Here is a 23,936-nt window from a genome sequence, read left to right on the forward strand (position 1 = left end):
GATAAAATGCTAACCGTTGATGAAAAGCCGCTCAGTGGGACATATATGGAAAAATAACTGATGCATTTACATAATCTTTTGTGTGGACAATTTATTCCTTTATGAGAGACATTGGTAAAACTGGAATATATATTCTTTTTTAATATAAATCCTCTTCACTTGCAGAACACTTACATTTAAATAAACCTTTTTGGAAACCATAAGTGAGTAAATATCTCTGGGAAAAGCTCTTTTTCCTTAGTGTTGTCCTGCAGAGAAATTTACAGTGAATGTCCCAGATGACTTGGCAACAATTTCTATGGGAATTTCTCTGGGGGTGAGGCCCATGGGGAGGAGTGGGGGGGAAGGGTGACGAATTACCTTGGACATCCCTTCCTCTCTGCTTTGCACCCTCTATTAGGAAGTCCTCTTGCTTTTCCTTCCATGCTAATATGGGTGAGACTCCTATATGGCACCCTTCTGTCTTGTATTATGAAAAAAATACAGATATGATCCATGCTACCCAACGCAGTGGAAAAGTACTCAGCTTAGAAATATAAAGCAACACTGATGGCTTTTTAAATGATGTATTTTAATAATGTATTATTTTTGTATTAAGCATCTTCCAGCAGTGGCAATCCACCATGGAAAAAACCTCCCTGGGTTTCCTCTTTTTTATTCTTTCTATGGTCTGTAGCATGTGGTCTCACCAACAAGAGCATTGCATGTAGCTGGCACTGACTTAGAAACTCCTCTGTAAAAGGAGAATAATTTTTTCATCTTTGAATGAGGGGAAGAGCATCTGTAATACAATTCTGGTAACTAACTCCAGGAATTCTGGCTTGCAAACAAGCTGGTCCTGAATCTGCTTCATGGGTACGTAAATTACGACCGTGTTCTGACCCTTTGGATCCATTTGTGTTCCTTCAAGTATTATATTATGCTGAGTTCTCAGAACTTGATTCCAGTTTTCAAAAAAATCTTAAGCAGCATAATGCCAGTATTTGTTGCTAGTGGTTTTTTCATTCTGTTTTTAATAGGATGAATGAGACCATGGCAATGGGATACTCTAGACCTGGTTGTACTAACTCAGTTAAGATCCGTTTCAGGTCAGGTTGACATGAATCTATCTTAGATTAGTTTGTGCTGAGTAAGCCATCATGAAGCAAGTGTGTGCCGGCAGCCCTAGATAGAAGTCTACAAGTTTCTCTTGCTGTTTATTTGAAGGGCTCAGATTGGCTGCTGTTTCTGTAACCTTGTAAGAGAGAGAGAGAGAGAGAGAGCATGCACTAGATTTTGGTGTACTCGGGGGCCCAGCAGCTTAAGGTTTACAGGGATGAATTTAGACAGCCTTATGAGTAGAAAGTATATGCAAAAGTACATGTAAACTTGCCCTAGCAAAATAAAATAGTAGCATTAAATAGGAATTTTCCTTTTCTTGCTGGAGAAATGGTGTCTATGGAAGTTCTGTGGCTACACTGTTTCTAATAAGGTAAAATCGCATTCATAAAACAGTAGGCCTATTTATATATCATATGAATGACATCAATTTTAGCTGATAGAGATCTACTTGGGTAAGATAGTGATGGTTTTTACAGGGAATTACTTTGCCTGGTAAAGATCCTTAATTTACATTTACAGACTGCTGAAGTCTGAGGGGCACAGATGTTCTTTGCTAGATAAATAAATGCATTAGTATATGCCAAACTTGAACATGGTCTGGCTGGAGTGGAAACAGTCTTGAACCTCTTTTACAAATGGAGAGCAAGGCAGTTTAGGTTGGCGTCCATAAAGTCTGTGTCAGTAGGAATTTCTAAAAACAGGTTAACTTGAACAAGTTTGCTGTTTACTATTTTAAAGCATTTAATTCAGTGTAAGGCTTACTAAGGAGACCTCTGATGCTCTGCTCTTCTACCTGCTTCATCTCTATATCTCCCCTCCCCAGCATTGAATGGACCTTGGTGTGTTCACGCTTCATAGGATGCGATAACACATTGACAGTCTTCTATCTCCCTCCCTTCATTAAGACGCTGCTGCAACTGGGTCATTCAATTATTCTCTACATGAGATAGTATCGTCCAAGAGATTTTTCCAGTGTTTATCTTGTTAGCTTCTCTTTCAACCATCTGAAGAAAACATGCTGCAGGGAGATAAGTCGTCTTAGCTTTGCACATCCTCCCTTGTGTAGTGCAGATGTGTCCCATCTCAAATGCTGAAGGGTGGCTTTTTTCCATGAGACTACCTCCAAAGGAACTGAGGTCTCGGCCATGAAAAAATGAAGAAAGGCTGTCTTCAATTTCAGTGATCTCATCTAAGCAGTCGCTTTTGCGCTGAACAACTACTTCAGGGTAAATAATGCTACTGAATTGTCTCCGTGCTGCCAGCTTTCATTTAACCTGTTGAACTGCAAGTAACTGAGTATGTTGTGCTGACTGCCAGTCTATGAGGACCTTGGAGTGGAACAGGAGAGAGCTAAGGTTTCAGTTGTGAATCCTGTGTAATACCAGATAAGAGTGATGGTTAGATCTGGGCAGAAGAGAAGCATGTTCTTGTCAAGGAGGTGCTTTTGTGCCATGCTAGCAAAACATCATCGTTATAATAACCTTTGCAAAGCCGGAAGTGGTCAGTACTTTGAAACAAGCAGCAAGATCTTCCCTTTGCTTGTGACTTCAACCTAATTTAAATCTGTTCTCAGATGGAAAAAGGACCATATCCAAATCTGAATCAGAGAACACTAAACCATGGGTACAAGTTACTCCTGAGGAGATTCTGACTGGACACAAGAGGAAAACTTTTCACAAGGAGAACAGTTGGCCCTTGAAATAATCTCCACAGGGAAGTGATGGATTTCCCAACATTGGACACTTTTAAGATTCGCTGGACAGGGTGCTGGGCCATCTTGTCTAGACTGTGCTTTTGCCAAGAAAGGTTGGACCAGATGATCCTTGAAGTCCTTTCCAACCTGGGATTCTATGATTCATTTATAGCTTGAAAGCCAACTCATAAGGTATGGGTTTGGGGGGTGGAGGGGGGTTCCACAATAGGAAAACATAGTGCTCAGAACAAGGAAGTAACTGCACAAGAGCATCAATGAAAAGGAAGGGGAGGGGAAGAGGGAGATAAGGAACAAGGTATTAATTTCTCCCTACTGGTCTGAAAGCAAATCTCCAAAAGCCTTGTGTACAACAGTCAGTAGCCTTTATGATGCCAAGAGTCCAAATGGCAGTGAATCTTGGGTCTTAATGCTTTATAATTGTAATAAGAGTCTTCACATTATCCTCTCAAAAGAAGTAATTTGCCTCTTGGGCTATGCCTTTGTTATTTCCAGAGTCTGTAATACCTTCTTCTAAAGATTTATTGGAATAAAATTAATTTTACTTATGTCCTACCTTTCTAGGGTTTTGACATGCTGCTTCACTAATGTTGGATTTTTTCCCCATAGCAGTATTAACAGTGTTTGAGGCCACTGCATGAATTTTCCATTCACTGGGCAAGTGCACATTCAGACCCGTACTAAAATCAGTGTAAACAAATTTTGACGTATTCTCATATCTATGTGAATGAATTTACTGAATATGAAAACCCATCAAGAATTACTGGATACCACCTCAGACTTGGAAAGTCCCACAGCTGCAGACTACAGGAAGTTCTCTGTGAAGATAGCACTCTATATTTGTTCTGTCCTTCTGTATCTGCTCTTCACCTCTGTTGGAGACAAGGCAGTGCGTAATACAGTTCTTTGTCCTAATCTGTTGTTACCTGGTATTAAGAAAATCCAACTCTCTTGTCGGTTTCAGCAGTTATTCAGAAGTGCAAACCGTTCAAGGATGGTATGTATGTTTGCATTTACATGACCATGGAATCCTGCTGCCTTACACTTACCAAAATATATGTAGCAAATCATCCATTTTGTTCCCATTTAATGAATGAAGCAAAATGAATATAATTTCAAACCATCACTGAATGAACACTTGAAGTCTTAAATGTTCTTGATGTAGCCTTTATATCTGGTGTTTGTCCAAGGCAAAGGTAAAGGCAGGATTACTTATTCTATTCTAACCTAGTCTTTGAATGCAATAGAAATTAGTTTGGAACAGTGCCTTTACTTGTCTTTGAAACCCAGCCTCCCTGTGGCAATGAGCTAGTAGCCATGCTCAGAATAGACACTTGAGTCAGGTGTGCTCTTGGCTCTATCCACTGGACACAAGGAGTAGTAATACAGTGCTTTCCTCAGAGGTCCTTCTTAGCACTTAGGCAACAGCAAAGGCTTGTGAAATCTACTGTGAGGAAAATCAAGCTGAAGTGATACAGGGAGAACCCTTTGAGGCGGTGATGAAATTGTCAAGTATTTGACATTCTTTCAAAAGGAAACAGTATTCCTTAGCTGTCTAAAATGTCTCACAAAACAGTGTTTCTGATGAAAATGTTTGTCAGGGCTGAAATTTTTTTTTCACAGGACAAGTTCAGTCTTGAGCAATCTCTTATTTCAGCTAAAAATGTATTTGCCAGTTTACTTTAAAAAAATCAAATTAACAATTTTATTCAAGTTTCTACTAGCTGAAAAAAAATTTAACCAAGGGCTCTAACAGAGTTGTTCTAGAGACACTTTTATTCTGGTTATCATGTGATCCTTGTGTATTGTAAGACAGAGGATGGAAGTTGGGAATCACTGTTTGGATTCTTCAACTGAGTTAAGACACTGAGTGGTATGTGAATCTTTCATGCCATAGAAAACCGAAGGGAATATTCTGCAAGGGTAGTCTGTGGTTTGCCTATCAACAAATAGCAGAACTTCTTTAGTCAGTCAGTGGCACAAAGAAGACTGTCCTAATCACATTTGCAGTTTCTGTCCTCTTAACAATGTGTCTGAAACCATTAGTTATGTTTAGAAAACAAATTGCGCTTGCATTTTTTTTTAGTTAAAAATATTTGGATAGAAGTCATTGACAGTAGCATGGAAGTCATTTTTTCCTCTGTTGCCTCTGTTAGGATTCAACATCTGTAGCTGTGTGTATGTATGTATATATAAAAAATGCTGACTCTGATAAATCATGAGATTAACGGCAGTAAGATTGACGTGGCTTAATTACCACGTTCACACATGGCAAAGATGAATTTATGTCTCAGTCCTCAGTAATGTGGTGAAGATCAATCGCTTAAAGAAGAACAGATGGAACCAAAGCCTTGTGATAGGACTGATGAGGTAAGAAAATACATATCTATTGTGATTTGTCTAATATCTACTTTCTCTGAAGATGCTGATCCCGGTCAAGTCCCTCCTCAAATCCAGCATTGATCCAGTTTTCTCTTTGAGATTGACAGAATCTACAGCCAGTTCATAATGTACTGACCCTTGTATTCAGCAATCTCAGCACTAGCAGTGATGTCTCAGTTCTCTGCTTTTCAGGGCTTCATGGCACATCTTTTCAAGAGGAACACTCTTTGCTCCATGGAAATATGTTTCATGGGGAAAGTGGATCAGTCAAACTGAGAAGTGCAAGGTATGCATTGGAGTGAGCTTTTTTTGCCCTTTTCCACGCAAGTTCTTTGGTGGAGGGAAAGGTGAGACATATGGTAGAGCTGTATGTCTCACTACATCTGAGTGGTTCTTACTGACAGTGTGATTTTTCAAGCAAGATCATGGCCTGCTGCCAGAGGAGAATCAAGGTCACGCTAAGCCTGGAGAGCTACAGGACACATTCAAATGTGTTTCCGCAATGACATCAGTAAAGGAAAACTTTAGGCCTCTGACTGAGGGCATGTGTCAACTTAAGAGTTGTATCTCAGTTATAAACATCATTGTTCCCTTGTCATGTACAATTTTTGGTTGCTGTTGGGAGTGTAGAACACTAACTATTCTGGGTCTTCCTAAGCTAATAATTAGAGTCTAAAAGAATTGGATTAAAGTCATGTTTTATTTGTAGCAGCAAAAGCTCAGCAACTTCTTTGTAATTAAAATAAATTTCAGACAAACTTAAATATTCTAAATATTTCCTAATGGAAATTCTGAATAAGCAATATGAGAAAGTAGCATTAATAGTGAATGCACATACTGATTGAACTCTGAAGTACATGGCTGAGGATCCCATGAATTTAATTTTAGATAAAATGTGATCAGTTGGTTTGCAGCATTTCTAGGAAGATAACTTATTATGGGGGAGTTATGTGCTTATAAGATGTTACATTTCAAATTTTATGATCTGATGATCTGTTATTAAAAATTTTTGTAGCATTGGGTACACATAACACTGGCTATTCTGAATCCCTTTTTTAATAGCTGTGATTTAGACTTTTACTCAATTTACTGCCCTACCTAAAATATCTTCACATTCAACATTTAGCAAATAAGTATTCAGAGCAAATGTATTTGAAATAGGAAGGGAACACTCCCATAAAATTCACCTGAAATGTACCAGATAATAAAGCTGGAGCTTTAGGTAGGAATAGTTTTGATTTAGTACAATCAACAGCTACAGATGATCTTGCTGAACTTGCTTCAAGTTTTAGGACAAGTATGGCAATTACTTCCTCTAGTATTAAGATTTACTTTAATTTACAGCATTTTTCCAGTCATTACAGAGTAAGCAGACTGGTAACAATGCTGTATGTCTTGAATTAACGATGAGCTGCTAGTCAATGGGAAATTGTTCTACAAGGATTCAATTGTGTGATGCAAAGAACTGCATTAGACCAGCAAATAATTGTGGCATATTTCACTGTAATTTCAATAATTGGGTTTTCTGTCCTAGTGAGTCAAAACATTGACAACACTTCAGAAGATGTTTCTGATTTTACTGTCATAGCAATTTGTATGCTTTGACCATTAACAGTCATGAAAAATAAAAATGTTTTCAGACTGGTTTATTTTCTTTAATGGCCACACTAAAATTGTACTTCCTTTTTAAAATAAACATTTTTTCTGTAATGGCAGTTCTGAATCCTATAAAGGAAAGTAACTCTATATATTTATATTACATGATACATTCCCTATGTGTAATTTTAAGAGTTTGTATGTGTTAAGAGCTCTCCCTGCAGAGCTAGCAAGCTGCCAAATTACATTTCACTGGCTATTAATTGTTTCATTTTAAGGTCAAGTTTTTCTTGTCCTTTTTTAAAAAAAAAAATACAAGCAGTGGAGAAGGATCACTTTTGAAACTATTTTTGTCTTTTCTTGACTGGTCTTGCAGTATGTTTTGTTCTTCAGAATAACTGAACTAACACTCAAGTATTACTAGCCTTAAAAAGTCAAATGCATTTAGTATTGATGACTTGAATTTAGTCATGGAGAGCTGATCTCTGAACATATTCACAAGCTGTTGATGGTATCTCCAACTCTGAAAAGGTGTTCAAAATATCTGTGACCACAAGTATTGTGTCAGATAAGCAAAAAAAAAAAAAAATAAGGCTTCAGTTAAGAGCCTTCAGATACTTTTCAAAGTGGAAATGAGTCAAAATATTTGCTGTAGAATATTGAGAAACATTGTTTTCTTGATGTCATTTGAATACAACTTGTCTTCTTAGATGCTTTCCCAAAGGTGTCCAGTTCACGTTTCTCCTGGACTAGTTGTGGCAGCATTTGGGACTAACATATGTAAGAAAAGTAGCTCACTGCTGACAGTATATGTCAGCAACTTATTCTGTGCTGTTTCAGCCACCAAATGTTAATGGCAAACATGAACTACTGTGGCAGAATTGGAGCTACTCTGCAGAAAGCTATGACTACAGATTTGCTCAGTTATTGAAATGTTTAAGGCAAGACTATGTAGTATTACGCTAGTAAACCTGCAAAGAAAGAGAAACAGGAGAGGAAGGATATACAGGGATTTCTTGTTGATCATGAAGTTGAGTTGGCAACATAAACATATTAAAATACATCCCAAGACAGATTTTTCCTAGGAGATGTTTGAGGAGATGAGGTACCTGCTGTCCTCACTTGAAGAAGGATAACCTCAAGGGCTGGGCAGTCTTTAGGTAAGATGGGTAGGTAGGTGCTTTGCTTTGGACAAATGTTCTTTTTCTTATTGATATCACTTATTGTATTTTTCCTGCTGTCACAATCCTGCTACTGCTATGTGGTACAACTTAATAGCTGAACTGTATTTTCTGTGCAATTCACTCTGTGGATTTCTCGGAACGCTCCTCTTCCCCAACTAACTAGGAAAATCTGTTTTCCAACCTTTTTGTCAGACCTCACCCCTTATTACCATCCATATCAATCACATACATTTGACTGAGTTTGGAAGCCTGCTTTTTTTGTGTGTGTGTGTTTAGGAGAAATAGTTTTCATAAGAAAAAAGGCATTATCTTTTTAAGGAACAGAGCCCAAGAGAGAAGAAATGTTAAAACAAAGATGTCAAGGTTCACTTCTATATCTATATAGAAACCTGTGAAGGGCTAGCTACCCGAGATACACATGTATAGAGCCTGTATGTTGAGATGGGAGATTTCTATGAATGATTCAGGTTGAGAATGAGAAACCCCTCTAGGGATCAGTTATAGGCCTTCTGTTCCCTCTGGCTTCCCTGTCTTTGGGGTCTTCTAGTCTGTTTGGCTCAGTAAGATGGAGGACAAAAGTCCATAGAGGTAAGTTTTGTTGTAGCAGGTAGAGGCTCTAAGGGCATCTTATGCATACACACGGAAAAGGGTATGCGGCTGATAAAGTTGTATGTACTACTGAAATGCCATTTCCCTTCTCCTGTGAAAGGCAAGGAGGCCAGAGGAAAGCATCCAGGTGGTTGGACCACATACCTAGCCATGTAGTAAATATGAATATTATTGTCCAGCATGCAGTATGACTAAATGATGATAGTGGAATGACTACGGCTCACTAACATCTACCTGCATTTAGCACTGTTTAAAAAAAAAAAAAAAAAAAATCATATCTGACATTTTTTTGAAACAAATTTTAGCTTGCTATTCTGACAAGGAACTGAAAACAGTTTCCTCTGGCTTTCTGTTGTGAGTCATTCCCATGAGGAAAACTGAAAAACAATCCTGGACATAATAAAACCAGAAATGTAAAAGTTAAAATAGTTAGATTAATAGTTCTTCTTTGTCAGCTCCACGTTTTCATGGTTTTAGTTGATCATTAATGCTTTTATCACAACACAAGCAATAGACATTTAAAAATAATTAATTTTCTCAGATTAAATTGGCCAAGGAAAATCCTTTCTTAACTTAATGCTTTTGAAAGGGACTGAACTGAGCGCAATGTAAATCGTAGCTTGCTATCTGAACAGATAGTGAGTGGCACCAACACTGCGTGCGTCTCTACTATGCTCCATTAATCTCCAGTTCTATTCTGACAGGTCATATCTGTGTATGAGGAGGTACTTACAACTCTTTGTGCAATTGGTCCCTGACCACTTTTCTGAATCTATCAACAAACCTGCTTGTCAGTTAATGCCAAATGTTACACAGGTTCAATGGTATGGACATTCGCTCAGTCTGCAAGTTATTTCGTACAAAATATTCAGCTAAATATACTAAGCCAATATGTTTAGTTTAAAGAAAATAAGTTGACTTCATGCTGAGTATAGTTTTTCTTAAGTAGACCTATATTTATGATGTTGTAGAAAATTTTTGGTGGGTTTTTTTGTGAATATGTTGCATCCTTCTTGTATGCTAGGTCTTACAGGGGTATTCAGGTAGTCGGGTAGGTAACAGCATCTTCATATGCATTCAAAAGTATGTTTTACTTTTTTCTCTCTGCATGTTTTCCAGTACTACATGCCTTTGTGATTTTGAATTATGTGTTGGTATTCATTTACATCTCTGTGTTGTCCCGCTAGACATGTAATGAGCGATTATGGTTCCATGGGGTGTAAGTCAGTATGTAGTTTGGCCTGCAGGCTTATCTAAACAAAAGAATGTACAACAAATAAAGTCAGCATTAGTGCATTTTGAGTGCTGATGGTTTCAAATCAGATACACAGGAAGCCAGATGTTGAGGTTTATCTAAAACACTTGCAGCCAAACATGTAACTAAGTACAGCAGCAATAGTGCATGGCACTTTTTGCATATACTTAGCAATAAGTTTGCAGCAAATACAAATTTATTCTTATTCCTCAGTTCACTTTTTCAGATGCTCTTTTATTTCTGTTCTGCTAGCAAACGACTGTTTAATTCATTATGGTCTGATTCTGCAGGTCTTCTGGGAACAAGATCAAATTCGGGGAGAACATACAAGAATTGCAGTGTCAGCTATGTCTCTAATGACAATAAATTTAGATGCCTAAAATTAGGTACATAAAGTGGCTTGGCTTTTTTAACTGTACTGGGCACTTGTAGCTCTTAGAGTTGTGTATGGGACAATCTGAGTATTTGGCATTTGTAGATGGCTTACATTTAAGTATCTAGTAAGGATTTAAAATCCCAGCTTCAAATCTCAGATTTTTAACATTCTTACAGAAAACTAAAATAAAAATAGCTCTGTCTTATTTAGGCTAATACTGAGTACACTTCTGACACTTCAGTTCCACAATAATAAGGAAGAAAAGCTCTCATAGTATAACTTTCGTAAAGAAGTGATTCAGTCTATGCTAATTATATGTTTTGCCATATTCTTCCAACATGACTGCTCAGATGAACTCGAATACCATTTGGCTGTTGAGATGAATAATAATAGCAAATTGAAGACTTTTTAAAGGCAGGCTGGTGGTCAGGTGTCAGACACTTACAGGTGCCTTGGCTTTCATGAGCCATTAAGTTTCTTTTTTTTTCTGAGGGAAGTAAGGATTTGGAAATGTCTCAGTCTAGGCCCCAAACGGTTTGCCTCTCTATACAGCTTTAAAAATAACTGCATTTCAGGCAGTGATGTGATACGAGTTCCTGCTGCAAGAAAGAAGTCAAGACATAATGCTGTGATCTCACAGGTAGTTCCTCACTGTGGATAAAGGAAGCATAGTCATCCCATGGATTTTCTGTCAAGGTGCAGCCTTATATATAAAATTAAATCATATGTTTACTTCTAAGCAGTCAACTGATGGTGTCAGTTTATAGGCTGGATTGATTCCACCTACCTTGCACATGGAATCAAGACATGTGCATTATAAGTATAATGCTGTTGTCTGAGATTGGACTTGCAGTCATTCTTCAGAGATCCCTCCTTTTCCCTTTCTCCATTGACTGTAAAGAAAGCAGAGTTTTTTGGTTTAGAAGTGCCACAGAATAGGAATGAGCAAAAGTTAAGACATTTTCCTTTTTCCTATGTCACCCATAGTGCATATTGTGCACATACAGTCTTTTAAACTATTAATTGCTATGGAAATAGTTTAATCAAAGAGGGAAATGTTGTGTCGAAGTATGCAGAGCAGATTTTTTTTTTTCAAGTGCATGTGGAGTTTAGGAAATGAAATCTTACTGAATGTGTCTCGTACTGGAGAATTAGGTTTAGGTACCTTTAAAAAAAAATCTAGTCAGTTGGTGTCACTGTAAATAAGCTGATAAACTTGCTTTGTTTCCCATTGTTAAGTATGTAGTTAAATTTACAAATGAAATTGGTTCTTTATTTTAATATTTCATTTGATATTATTAAGAAAGAAAAGTTTTATTATAACTTCAAGTGGGCTAGGTGTCATAATAATTTTGATGTGCCTGATCCAACCGAATTCAATAAAAAAAAAAGGGGAGTATTTTCCATTATAACTGTATATATAATCAAGAAGCCAGTTATGGATTTACTGTTTCTGTTGTCAGTTTACTGTTCATACTAACTTCTTGCTAAGCATATAATAGTGATAAAACACATCTTGCAAAATGCTATGTTGTTACTTTTCTCTCATGGATTACTTCATTAAGAGTTTTTCTATGTAGGATAACTTTTCTAGCACTAATAAGTCCTTGTCCTAAGAAAGAAAAAGAATAATTGAAATGGGTGAAAGTGATTAAAAGACAGTAGCACTGGAAGAATAGATTGGAATTTACTTTTGGTCTCTTAAGCCTGATTTTTTATAATGTTCTGTTTTAAAAACAACCAACCAAACAAGCAAAACCCCCAGAAAAACAGAAAAGCTCCAGCCCCCCTTACTTTCATCTAGTAGAGGAGACCTTATCCTCATCAGTGTTCTCTGCACGTTAATCTTTTTACTGCTTTGAATGCTGGTTTAGATTACCTTTTATATCCCATCTGGATGTTTCCCAGCCCCGTGTTTTTAGATGCAGCTCCTCAACTTTCCTGGTCATCTTTATTCATCTGCTCTGTGTGCTCTCACCTGTCACCAGGTACTTGGCATTGTCTTCACACAATCTATTACTTAATGATTTGAGGAATAAATATTAATGTGACAGAAACTGTTTTATATTAAACTATCTCAAATTTACCATCCGTTTCTATCCATGTGCTTGTGTTTTCCCCGTTTAATTTGCCAAATATCTCCTTCATTAAAGTTCTTTGGTGTTTGTGTTCCTGGGAGTAGCAACTGCAGGTGCTCTTCTCTATAATGTAAACAGCCACTGCAATTCTCTGCAGACTTTTGTAAAGTAGACTGTGTGGGAATGGTATGAATTATCTTTAAATTTGTGTTTGTTTTTTTTTGGTGAGTATGAAAAAAACCCCTCCTAATAAAAGCAGTAAGTTGGAATTCTTTGCAGTAGAAGAGACCTGCTTTTTCTTTTTTTCACCTTCTTTATCTGAGAAGAGAATAATGCAAAATCTTCCTGCTTATTTTGTCCTGGTATTGGTAGGCATTGCCTATTTGAGGATGACCATGGTAATGGGAACCGTGTGCAATCTTATTTTCTACTGCAGTTGTAAATTGGGAGTACACTTTTTCCCTGTACTACAAAGACAGAAGTTAGTGTAATATAGGTAAAGAATCTAAGGTTAAAGCTAAGCAGCATTACAGAAATATCTCTGGGTTGTATTTGGATGTGTTTATTATATGTTCTTACCATGTTAGAAACCGACGCTGAAGGAAAAAATAGAGGTATATGAAACTTAGCTTTCCTTTTGCTGTTTCTTTTAATGAGTTGATCTGTTTCATGGATTCCTAGGTCTATGGCATTCACTGGTATTTGTCATAATGTGGTTGATACTCTTCTGCATTTTCGACTTGCTGCTTCCAACCGTTCATGCTCAGAAAATATTATATATCTTATAACCAAATAGGTACAGCTTCTTCATACTGTGAGTAGTAGCACGTGGAAATGAAGGATGGCTTCTCTTCTCTTTCCCCTTCATATTTCTTTGTCTCCCCTCCTTGCTACTCTGCAACAACAGTTAAGCATTCATTCCCATAAAGTCAGTTTGGAAAAGGAAAGCTCATTAAAATAAATATAGAGAGGGAATATATAGTTGAGCTGCAGCTGTTGCAAACTTACCATATGTAGTAGCTGGACCTTACAACTTTGAGTTTTCGAAAGCATCACTTCCATGTGTTGAATAGACTTTAATGCTCCACATTTGCTCAAAATGAGCACATTATCATGAATTATTATTGTGAATTACTTCATTGATCAGAAGCTTATGGCTTCTTGATATTCAAAAAATATTTCTGTTCCTTTTTGTGTGATTTTTGGGAATTTTGATTTATGACTGAACACTGCTGTCTAAATGAGTTTTGGAAGTTTACTCAGGGCAAGTGACAGTTAACTTCAGAAGCTGAGTTCATTCCAGAAAGTGTTTCAAATAAGAAGATAATTGCTCACAACTCTGACAGTCACCTTAAGGACAGAAAATATTTAGAACAGAGGACATGTTACTTGCATTTACCATTGATTGACATTAAGGTTTGGATGTGTGGAACAGAAAGTATTATTAATGGGTTAATTTTTTAAAGAAGGAACACACAGAATTAATGGGTGATAAAAGCATAAAGGAATTTAGTATTAAATAGCTTTTATTATTGTGGGTTACAATGATAAAACAGGTATTCTCTTGTGTTGGCTTAACATGTCACAAAACACAAACCTGAACTGACTTTGAATTGAGTCAAGTGGCTCTGAGAGTAGTAGGGAATCTTATAATATCACCACCCAAATATTAGGAGCCTTAGAGCTGTGATTTCTGCTTTAACTTGATATTTAAGACCAGCACTTCTAGGAGAAGCTCTTCTTTCTCTTAATACTTGTGTACTCTAGAGGCAGGTTTTTGAGATAAATCTAGTCTGTAACCAAACTGGCAAGAATTGTTCTGTCCACAGATCTGACCATGTAGGAAGCGTGGGAGGGGAGAGGGGAAGCAGGGAGGCAATCTTCGAGACATGACCCAAGTACTTAGTTTTATGGAACTAAGTGCAAATTTTCAACTAATAAAATGAACTATGGAGTATATGTTACAGAATTCCTGTTTGTATAAAGTACATAATCACATCATTGTCTTTTTCAAAATACTTGTAGGAATTAAATGTATGTGTATTACTTGTGGGATGAGACTGTCATAGATAATCATAGCAAAGTCTTCGCCAAACAGAAATTTTGCATGCTTTTACCCTATATAAAGAGGGAACAGAAGCTTGCCATGCTTGTGTAGGTAACCAAGCACCACTTGAGGCTGTTAAGCCCAGGATTATATTCTACATGTCTCTGCAGAAGGTCCGTGGTCAGAGAAGCAAGGGCTCCAGTCGCACCCTGCAGTAACAGCAGAGCCGCTCTGAAGCGCTCAGCACAGCACCCACAAATGGGAATAATGAGAAAGTGAAGGTTTCAGAACAGACTTGCTACTGTCATCCTTGTTTTCTCATAACTATCATGTTATGAGGCAAAGAGCTGTTGTAGTAGTGAACACTTCTCAGGAAAGGAATTAGCAAGACCAATGTAAACAATCAGGGTTTTGTGGTTTTTTTAAGAACCCATGGATGCAGATCGCAAGCAGCAGTGTGATGAGACGAGATAAATTTGATAAGGCTAAACCTTTAAAATGACAGAAGTAAAAATATAATCCTACTTCTTATCATGACAAATGCATTGCAGTAATTGTAATATCTATCCTATGCTATAAAGGAGGCAAAACCCCATGAATCAACTAGATCCTCTTGCCATTTCAGCAATCCATTGTGTAGTAGGAATTGATAGCAATACGGTGTTTTCCTTTTGATTTGATTATGCCTTACATGGGCATAACTCTGCCTTTGGCCCACTCTCAAATTCTGCTATGTTTCTAGGAGGAAAACGTTACTGAAGTTGAAGCCCAAACTCCCTCAGTTTAATCTTGCAGATGTGATCATATGTGCTGTTACTTCTTTAGAGATTGAAGGAGCCTGTTCCTAAGTTAAAGTATACATATCAAATAGTATTAACTGAGGAATTGGGAGTCAGATTGTTTCTATCTGTTGTCATGCCCACATTGACATTGTGGGTATGGTGAATTTCTGCTTACAAGGAGACAGTCCTCAAGAAGACAAGCCTTTCTTGTAAGAGGTTCCTGTGTATTTGAACTATGATTATGCACATATATGTTCTTATATGGCATATGTTCTAAGCATCAACTTCACTGATTCTGACAAAAAAGAAAGCCATGTCTCATATTAGAACTATTTCTTTAATCAACTGCACAGTATCTTAAGCAAGGGAAAAACTTGTATATGTTGTCTTCCTAATGTATTATGATTTCTTTGAATTATTTGTACAGTGAAAAGACGTTTAGAAGGGAATATCCAAGAAATGTCACGGGCCAACAGCTTCACTGATGACATTGACCTTGTATCAGAAGAGTCGCCATTGCCAGCTGTATCTGACGTGGCACAGTAAGTGGAACAACAATGTTCTAATTGTTAATATAAATGCTCATTAATGGTGAGGGAGACTTGTCACTGAATAAAAGTATTATTCTTTGGCTGCACTTAAAGTGATTACGGGTTTGATCTTATTTAACTGTATGTGAACATTTCTACAAAATGAAAGTTTACCTTTAAGTTTAATGGAAGTAGTCAGACACTTGGAAAGAGAAGCATTGCTCTGTGACCAGTGGCTTGCAGTCTCGATGTCTTTGTTGTTTTACTTTTTAAAGCAGCTGACACAGTTCCTGAGGTTGTTTTACAGGTAGATTTATACTTTGTAGAATTCTGAATCAGTTTTGAGTTCTAAAGCACTCCTAATATGAATAATGTATAAATTAATTGGAAACATAAATGAGTCATTTATAGATACAGACTGAAAATAGAAAGGCTACATTATGTGTAATATCTTGATAGAGTAGGCACACTTGTAAGGAAATGATGTTCCAAAAATATGAAAGTAAAATTATTAAAGAGATGCTGAAGGTGTCTGGATTGACCAGGACAGAAAGTCCCCATTATCAGTGAGTTCACTGCAATTGTTGAATGATCTCTCATGATGCTTGTATTTGGTTTAGCAAATGTCTATTTCTTGAAATAAGCATAATAGTATCTTCATGCGGGACACCTCCATATTATGTTTTGGCAGGATCTTGAGTAACCTTCATGCTTTTCTTCTATAATGTACAATTCCACTGTTGGGGATGGGGATTCTGGAGTAAATTTCAAATGTGAAGCAGAACATGAAAGCATACAGCAGGGCCTGGATGGACCAGAGCATCCGAGTATCACACGAAAACTTTAACTTACATGCAGAAACTGATATAAACAATGCTGGTGAATAGAACTCTTGAGTTACCAGTGATATATGGCCTAAAGCTATGGTACAGCTGGCATGAGCTCATGAAAGTCTAACTAGTCATTTGGATGCTATGTTAATGTTGGTGAAAAACTCACTTGAGTTCACGCTTGCAAGAGGAAAACATGGAATTGTCATTGGAAAAACCCTTTGATAAATATATGAGGTTGAAAAGAAGAAAAAAAATTGGTTTTGCCTTCAGATAGGGAAAAATACAGACAACGGTGTCAGGATGAATTTGAAAACAATGTGATTCCAGTCTATAGTGTGATTGCTTTTTAGATGTTTTCTGTCACATCACATGGTTACTTTTTGTCCAGGTAACTCATACAGATGATGTGTCTACTAAATCCATAGTAACTATACTGTGCTTTTATACAAGATATCCTGATGCTTATATTTTCCCAACATGCTATATATTTTGGACCTTCTTTCAAATCAAAGAATTATAAATTCTTCCATTCAAATTGGTCTTTTTTTTTTTTTTTTTTTTTAAAATCAGCACAGTGTAAGCACAGGATTTTGCATTTTGAAAGAAACAGTTGTAACCTTATTTCCATTATATAGTGCATGAAAAATGGTGGTATTGTATGTTATTCAGTATAGTGTGCCTTGCAAATTGTACCTGCATTTCTAGCTCATATTAGAGTTTAAATGCATTTCTCTCTTGTGTGGAAACTAAGAAAAGGAATAGTAGAAAGCTAACCAGATATACAAATGAAAAAAAAATTTAAATATGGAGAGTATTGAAGTAATATACTACAGGGTTTAAAGTAATATATTATCAATTCATTAATTCCTCTTGATGTGGATGTCGGGTGCATATAAACAGAATGATCTTGCAACTAAATATTGCTAAATTAATGATTATTAAATTCTAAGACTCACTATATATAATGTATGTATAAATTTTAGCTTTTGAATATTTGTAATGAACTTCAAATGTACAGAAAACATAAAGTGAAAAGTTATAGATGTAATATAAACTTATAGAGGTACTAGGTAAAAACAAAGCCAAAACACCATTTCATGTAGTTTTATGCTTCTAAAGTCAAGTATGCCAGTTTTCACCTTTATCTCATTTTGTATGTGTGTATTTCTAATTAGTAGGATGCATTCATTTAAGAGTTGTCCTGATTCTTGTGTAGAAATGTAGTATCTCATTACTTAAATTGTGAACTTCGTTGGACAAGCATGGAACATGATGTATTTGTGAATCTTGGTTTTAAATTGCCATTTCTAATGCAAACAATAGATATTAACACTGCATTTGCATGATATGCATATGCCTTCTACATGAATTTTAGATATACTTAGCATGATTATTTGTCAAGTCTTCATGTGTGCTATACTTTCTTTGGTGTATGAACTTTGGAAAACAGCATGGCTTTTGCTTTGCGCTTTGTAATGTATTCCGTACACTAGTGTGCCTTGGAATTTGTGATGGGAAAATATTTTTTTTTTTCTGTTGAAAGTTCTACTTTTATTCTGCTTGTTTACCTGGTTAGAATAAACAGTTATTCTGTTTGTTCGTGCAGATGTTGCTGCTTGCTCTGGAGTTACGTACCAGTTAGATTTTCTTTTTCTCTCCATCTCCCTCCCCCAACCTTTGGAGTGAACTACTTAATCAAAAGTGGTCTTATCTCATTTGTGAATAACATGCATTTGATAACCACTGTGACACTGTAACCTACAGTCACAATGCAGTCAATGAATTAGACAAATATTTTTTCAAGAGTAGAATTCAGCCAAAGGTGTATATACAGACAATGAACCTTCTCAGTTTGTAAAGTAAGTGAAAACATGGCTTTCACATAACAATTAATGATAGTATGCTATGATGATGAGTTTCACGTGGAGCACTTCTTTGTGAAGTCAAGCTTGACTTTGTCAAACTGCCAAAATGCAAAATTTTCCTTGCCTTCAACAAGTCTTACAAGTTACAAAATCAATCTCACAGTATAACTTTATCCAAAGCCACCAACTGGTCATTTTTTAAATTTTGTAAGCTGCTATGTTTATTATTAAACACGAAATGTCAGGTCTACAACTGTAATGTTTAGAGGGTTTTTTTTTCTGTGATGTGAACAGTAGATTCTTCTGAAATCCCCTCTGCTAGACAGGTGATAGGAGGGATGTTCTCTGATGACAGTAACCTTTATTTCTAGCCGTAATGTCTTCAAGACTCCCTTCATTGTGTGGGAAGGCAGATATTGTTCCAGGAGAATAGAGGTCCTACTGCTACCTTGGACAAACATCTTTTGCATCACTCTGCATATGTGCATTAGTCTCACAGCAACTAAAGTGGTTGCTCAGGAAAATCTATCAGGTTGGTTGGAAACTGGTGATACTACAATTTAAGAATGCGTCTTGAGTGAAAGCATACCAGTTCAGTGGGTTGCAGCACTGCCCAGGTTTCAGTGGTTCATACATCCAGTATTGGATTTCTGATATTAGTGATCCATGCAAGATTAGAGAAGGTATGCTGTCCTGGTAGAAGGTGGAAGGTGTCAGTAAAACCAAAACCAAATAGCAAGCTTGCAAATTGAGCTTAAGATACCTTTCTGTAGAAATATAGCTGCTTTGGATCCTTTAGATAGTTGGGATGATGTTTGTTTCCAGTGATCTGGGCAAAAATGTGGAAAAACGCAATTTCCTGAGCTAGGGAACAAAAGCATCATATTCAAGATATAATCCTGTGATTGTCTGAAGTTCTTGCTGAATATCTTTGGCCCAGGCTCTTGGGCTAAAAATCTCATGTGGTTGGCTAACCTGAGTGAAGCTGTGTTGTTTTATACTGGCTGCTTCTGAGGTATCCAAAGTTGAATAAGAATGATGATGTTAGAGATTAATCAAATCTGACAGACAAAATAAATATGTTAATTTCAGTAGTTCTGTTTTTATCAATAAATGCTTAGACTACCTTATTGCCTGATGCACTTACCTACCCAATTTTTCAAATACTCTGCTGAGCGGTCAGATGACTCCATCAGTGCACAGAGAGACTGCAAAATGATGTTTTGTTTGTGCTTTGAAACCTAGAAAAAAACCAGCATTTATATTTGACTCTTTACAGCACAAATGCTTGATCCATAGGGTTAGTCTTCTACATATATTAGTAACAGTATCTAAATTCAGTTATACATTAGGAAAGGTTTTGAAGTCTAAACCTTGAGAATGTTCTAGAGCTGGAAAGTTCATTTTTATCACTTTGCTCCTTCTTGCTAACCTCAGCACTTTCTTTATATCACCTGATTTTTTGGTGTAAGATGTGAAAATCAAACAATTTGAAGATGGATCCTTCAACTTGATTCAACATAATCCATAATGCCACTTCTTTCTCCGTGATGTTCTGTCTTGAAGCCCGTCTTTCTTCCTAATTTCCTACTGTATGTACACAGATGTTCTGACAGGAGGACAGGGGACCTAGTATAGAATTAGGCCTGCTTGTAAAAATAATACATAGCAAAATCCTGGATCTCTGTAACAGACTGTTTACTAATGAAAGAGGCAAGAGGTTATTCCAAATGGCACTCATTAGGCAAGCGGTAGGCTGTGATTTCTGCCTTTTTTTGTTAAGCCTTGTCTCCTATCCATTGTTATCAGGACTGTTTTATCTGTCTGATGCAGCCTATCATGTGTATTACAAGGTCTTTGAGGAAGGAACTGATGCTATTGAGGTCTGTAAAACAAGCTGTAAGCTTGATCTGTGTCCATAAGCAACAAAATGCAAATAAAACCTCTCAAAGGGCATATGAATTTGATAAGTGACAAAAGGAAGAAAGGAGGAGAAATACACATCAGAATGACAGCAGGGACAGACCTTAGTGGATTTTTGATCTTTCTTCCTAGTCTGAACATTTAAGACCAGCCATTCCCAACAGCTCGTTCAAACCGGAAATTATGGTTGAGACGTGCTTTACCTGTGTTAAGTGACAGCCTTTGGGGGACAGGTGTGTGGCTTCACTGACAAGCAAGATAGTCAACTACAAGTCCTGTAAGCCTGCACTAACAGTATCAAAACCCACTCTTGAGGAAGAAGAAGAAACAATAGCAGTTAAAATGATGGTCACAAGAAAGCAGCTTGCTGAGGTCCTCTGTAAATGGAAACAAACATTTAGCTCTTGGAAGGGAGAGAGCTGCCTATAGGGAACGGTTAAAGGACTAGGGAAGCCCTGTAAATTACCTTAGATTAAGGGACATGTAGCTGTAAGGCTGCAGCCTGTGGCAACTAAGAGTTCATTTGGCTGGGAAGGAATCCTTCCAGAAGGACAGAACTGAACAGTGATATAGAATACCACTGCTACTGAGATAAAGCATGTAGGGAGATTCGTGATGTGAGGCTTTGGAGTTGGTGTGGAAGTTGCTGAGGCATCCTGTTTCAGGTGGCCTCGAGTCCTCTACTTTTTACTTTGCTTGCTCTTTTTCATTCTCTTCGGTATGCTCCTGTCTTTACAGAGGAGTCACCTATTGGCCCTTGATTTCATGTTTCGAACCGCAATAACCTGGAGGAGGCAGGGGGCGTTAACTTGTACACCCTGCTACTGACTGGGGTTGTCACATGCAATAAATCCAGTGCCTGTTGATCATCCAAGGGGGAAAAGATTCTGGAAAGGAAGGAGCAAAAGTTCTGCTACATTCAGAGACTTGGTATACTTTACTAAGGAGCAGTGAGCATCTTCGGGGCTGGTGGGGGATAGTATCTACTATGTGTGACTTGGTTTTTTGCTGTCGTGGTTCCATGTTGAATTGTGCAAATGGTGTTTGCCTCTTTCTGGATTCTTTCTGGCTGCACTGTGGCTTTGTAAGAGTAAAGGAGACCACTGAATGTAACTTTAAGCCTTAATTTTTTTATCTCCATCTGGTCCTATTGTTATGCAGATTGTGATTACAACAACCTTTGGCCGTAAAAATATTTTCTGTCACACACACCAGAGTTAACCTTCCAGCAGGAAAGAGAGAATTTAGCCAATAGACTGTATTGAAAGATTACACCAACCTTGTCCCAGATAGCACAGTCTCAGGAAAAATACACACAGCACCAGCTTTAGAAGCAGACATCCTGTTTTTGTTTTTCAGAGTTCTGTGGTTTAAAGCTGTGGTGTGTAAAGCTCTTTACACTGTAAGGAAAAGCAAAAGTTAGAAATTCTATATGTCAGCATGGTTAAGCAACTGTGGTTGAGTACGCATTTTGTAGCTCACTAAGGTCACATAAAGGTAAATGTCAGTTGGTCTCCTAGCAGAAAGCAGTGTAATGCTGCAGTTCAGCAGTCATCACGTCAGCTCTCTTGGGAGGAAACCTTTAGAAGGTGAGATCCACATACAATGACCATCGTCAGTGGTAATTGCTGTCAGCTGAACAGCTGTAGTAATAACTCTTCAGCTGGAACAGGCTGCCAGGGAAGTGATAGCTACACCTGTTCCCCATGGGAAAGTGGGATCTTAATTACTTTTCATGGGTTGAAAGCCAGACCAACAGTTGCTCTCCTTTCTGAGGCCCTGTCCACAACAGAGTCAAATCATGGTAAGAAACTGTGGGTTTAATACCATTCTGGCTAAAACAATTCTATACAAAAGTTTAGAAAGCATTTATGTACTTCTGCTACATTCTTATGTATTAATCTGTGTAATGTGGCTGTGAAAATGGCTCACTATTTCAGTTTGAGGTCTTAAAATGATGTAACAGAAGCATAGAGATCTGAAGGTGGAAGGAACCAGATATCCACCATTCCCACCTCCATTTTTTTTTCTTTTAAGTTCATAGTATGAAAAACAGCTCTTAGATTGTATGAGGGAGATCTTATCTGCAAAATGACTAGCAGAACAACCCAGCATTAGTGTGTGGTTATTGCACAATCAAAGGAAGTGGGAATATCTGCTTTAAAAAAAAAAAAAAAAAAGGAAATGGCTGATTGCCATAAGCTGTATAAGAACCCTGAGGCGGGGTGAAAAGATAGATCTGAGGTAACGCAAGGGCTGCAAAACCTCAAGGCCTACAATGTAGCACTTCATTCTAACAGGGGAAACTGAGAGTCTGAGGATGACTGAATGCCTTGCTCTGTGTCATCATTGGTGAATCCTGATACAAAAGGAGTATCGTAAATTAATCTTCAGTGAGCAACAGAATGTTCTGTGAGGTTTGAGGCTTAACGAGGCAAAGAAGTTATTCTTGTCTGTTGGTGTTTGTGCTTGCTCGAGGCTGCCTGGATGAACAGAGCAGCAAAGCTGCTCCCCACTTCACCAGAACTTGGGTCTACAGAGATTGGGGGGGGGGGGGGGGGGGGGGGTGTCACTTAGCACTGCTGTTCACTGGATGGAAAATTCCAGCATTGTTAGTAATCCATGCAGCTATAGTCAAAGATGCTTCACAATTAGTCTTGGCATCTAGCTTTTCTCCTTAAAAACAAGGTTAGGAACAGTGTTGGGTTTTCTTTTTTTCTAGTTGAAGTAGTTTATCATAGGACTGACAGATATGAAATATGACTAGTTTCCTCCTTTGCCCACTAATACAGAAATTTTATGCAAAGTGAATGGAATAAACTGTAAAACTTAGGCTAGGTCTTAAAGCTTACATTAGGTGTGCTCAAATAAAATGGTGCTGTATGCCCCTTTTTAAATTATTGGTCAGCACTTGACAAAAGGGATGTTAAATCCATTTTTAGCTTTATTTCAGCCTTCCAGTTGTTCCCTCCATCTGTAGATGGCAGTGAAGGTTTTATCAGGAACTTAAGAATATTTCTGTGGCCGCCTTCTTTGGCTCTGCGTGAAAATCCAGCAGTGTGCAACTCTTGACAGAAAGCATCTTTTCAGTCTTTCAGTTTTAGTCTATCTGTGCAAACACCATTTATCTTTGTATTTTTATCATAACTTCCTCCTATAGCTTGTTGCTTTTAGTCTTATTGAGGAAACAGTTCACCTTAGCAGCAAATCTATTACGTTGAATATCGTTAGATCTAGTAATTAGATAGTAGTCTTGTGTAGGATAATTGAATCTACTGAAAGCTCATTAATAACGCTTTTATTACTAAGATAGGGACAGCTAGGGTCCTTAATTGTCAGTTAGATCTATTGTACCACCTGTTGTCCTTTTGCACATGTTCATGGATTATTTTAAAATACTGTTGTTGTTAATTTTTGAAAGCATTATCGGGCACTTGATGTATCATGTAAATATTGCCCATATTGTTATTGAGCTAATATAGGTATTGCAGAAAGTTGTGAAGCAATACTGACCATCAATCAGCTAGTGAAGGGAATGGTATTATAAGAGGTAACATCACCCCAGAGGAGTGGGTTGGCCAAATGACAGCAGCAAGGTTGGTCAGAGCACAGAATATTCCTGAAGATGTTACAGTTTCGCCACCATCACTGCCTTTACGTTTCA

The 23,936-nt window shown here is 37.4% G+C and overlaps 1 protein-coding gene across 1 annotated transcript in view; it reads left to right on the forward strand.

Annotated features, from left to right (window-relative positions):
- LOC137663876 (potassium voltage-gated channel subfamily KQT member 1-like) overlaps positions 1–23,936 on the forward strand; it is a 526,688-nt gene that overhangs the window by 84,494 nt on the left and 418,258 nt on the right. The window contains exon 11 of the mRNA XM_068401506.1: positions 15,549–15,663. Coding sequence (XP_068257607.1) covers positions 15,549–15,663 — 115 coding nt within the window. The remainder of the gene's footprint in view (positions 1–15,548; positions 15,664–23,936) is intronic.

Source organism: Nyctibius grandis, chromosome 5, assembly GCF_013368605.1.
Source record: "Nyctibius grandis isolate bNycGra1 chromosome 5, bNycGra1.pri, whole genome shotgun sequence".
Classification (NCBI taxonomy): Eukaryota; Metazoa; Chordata; class Aves; order Nyctibiiformes; family Nyctibiidae; genus Nyctibius; species Nyctibius grandis.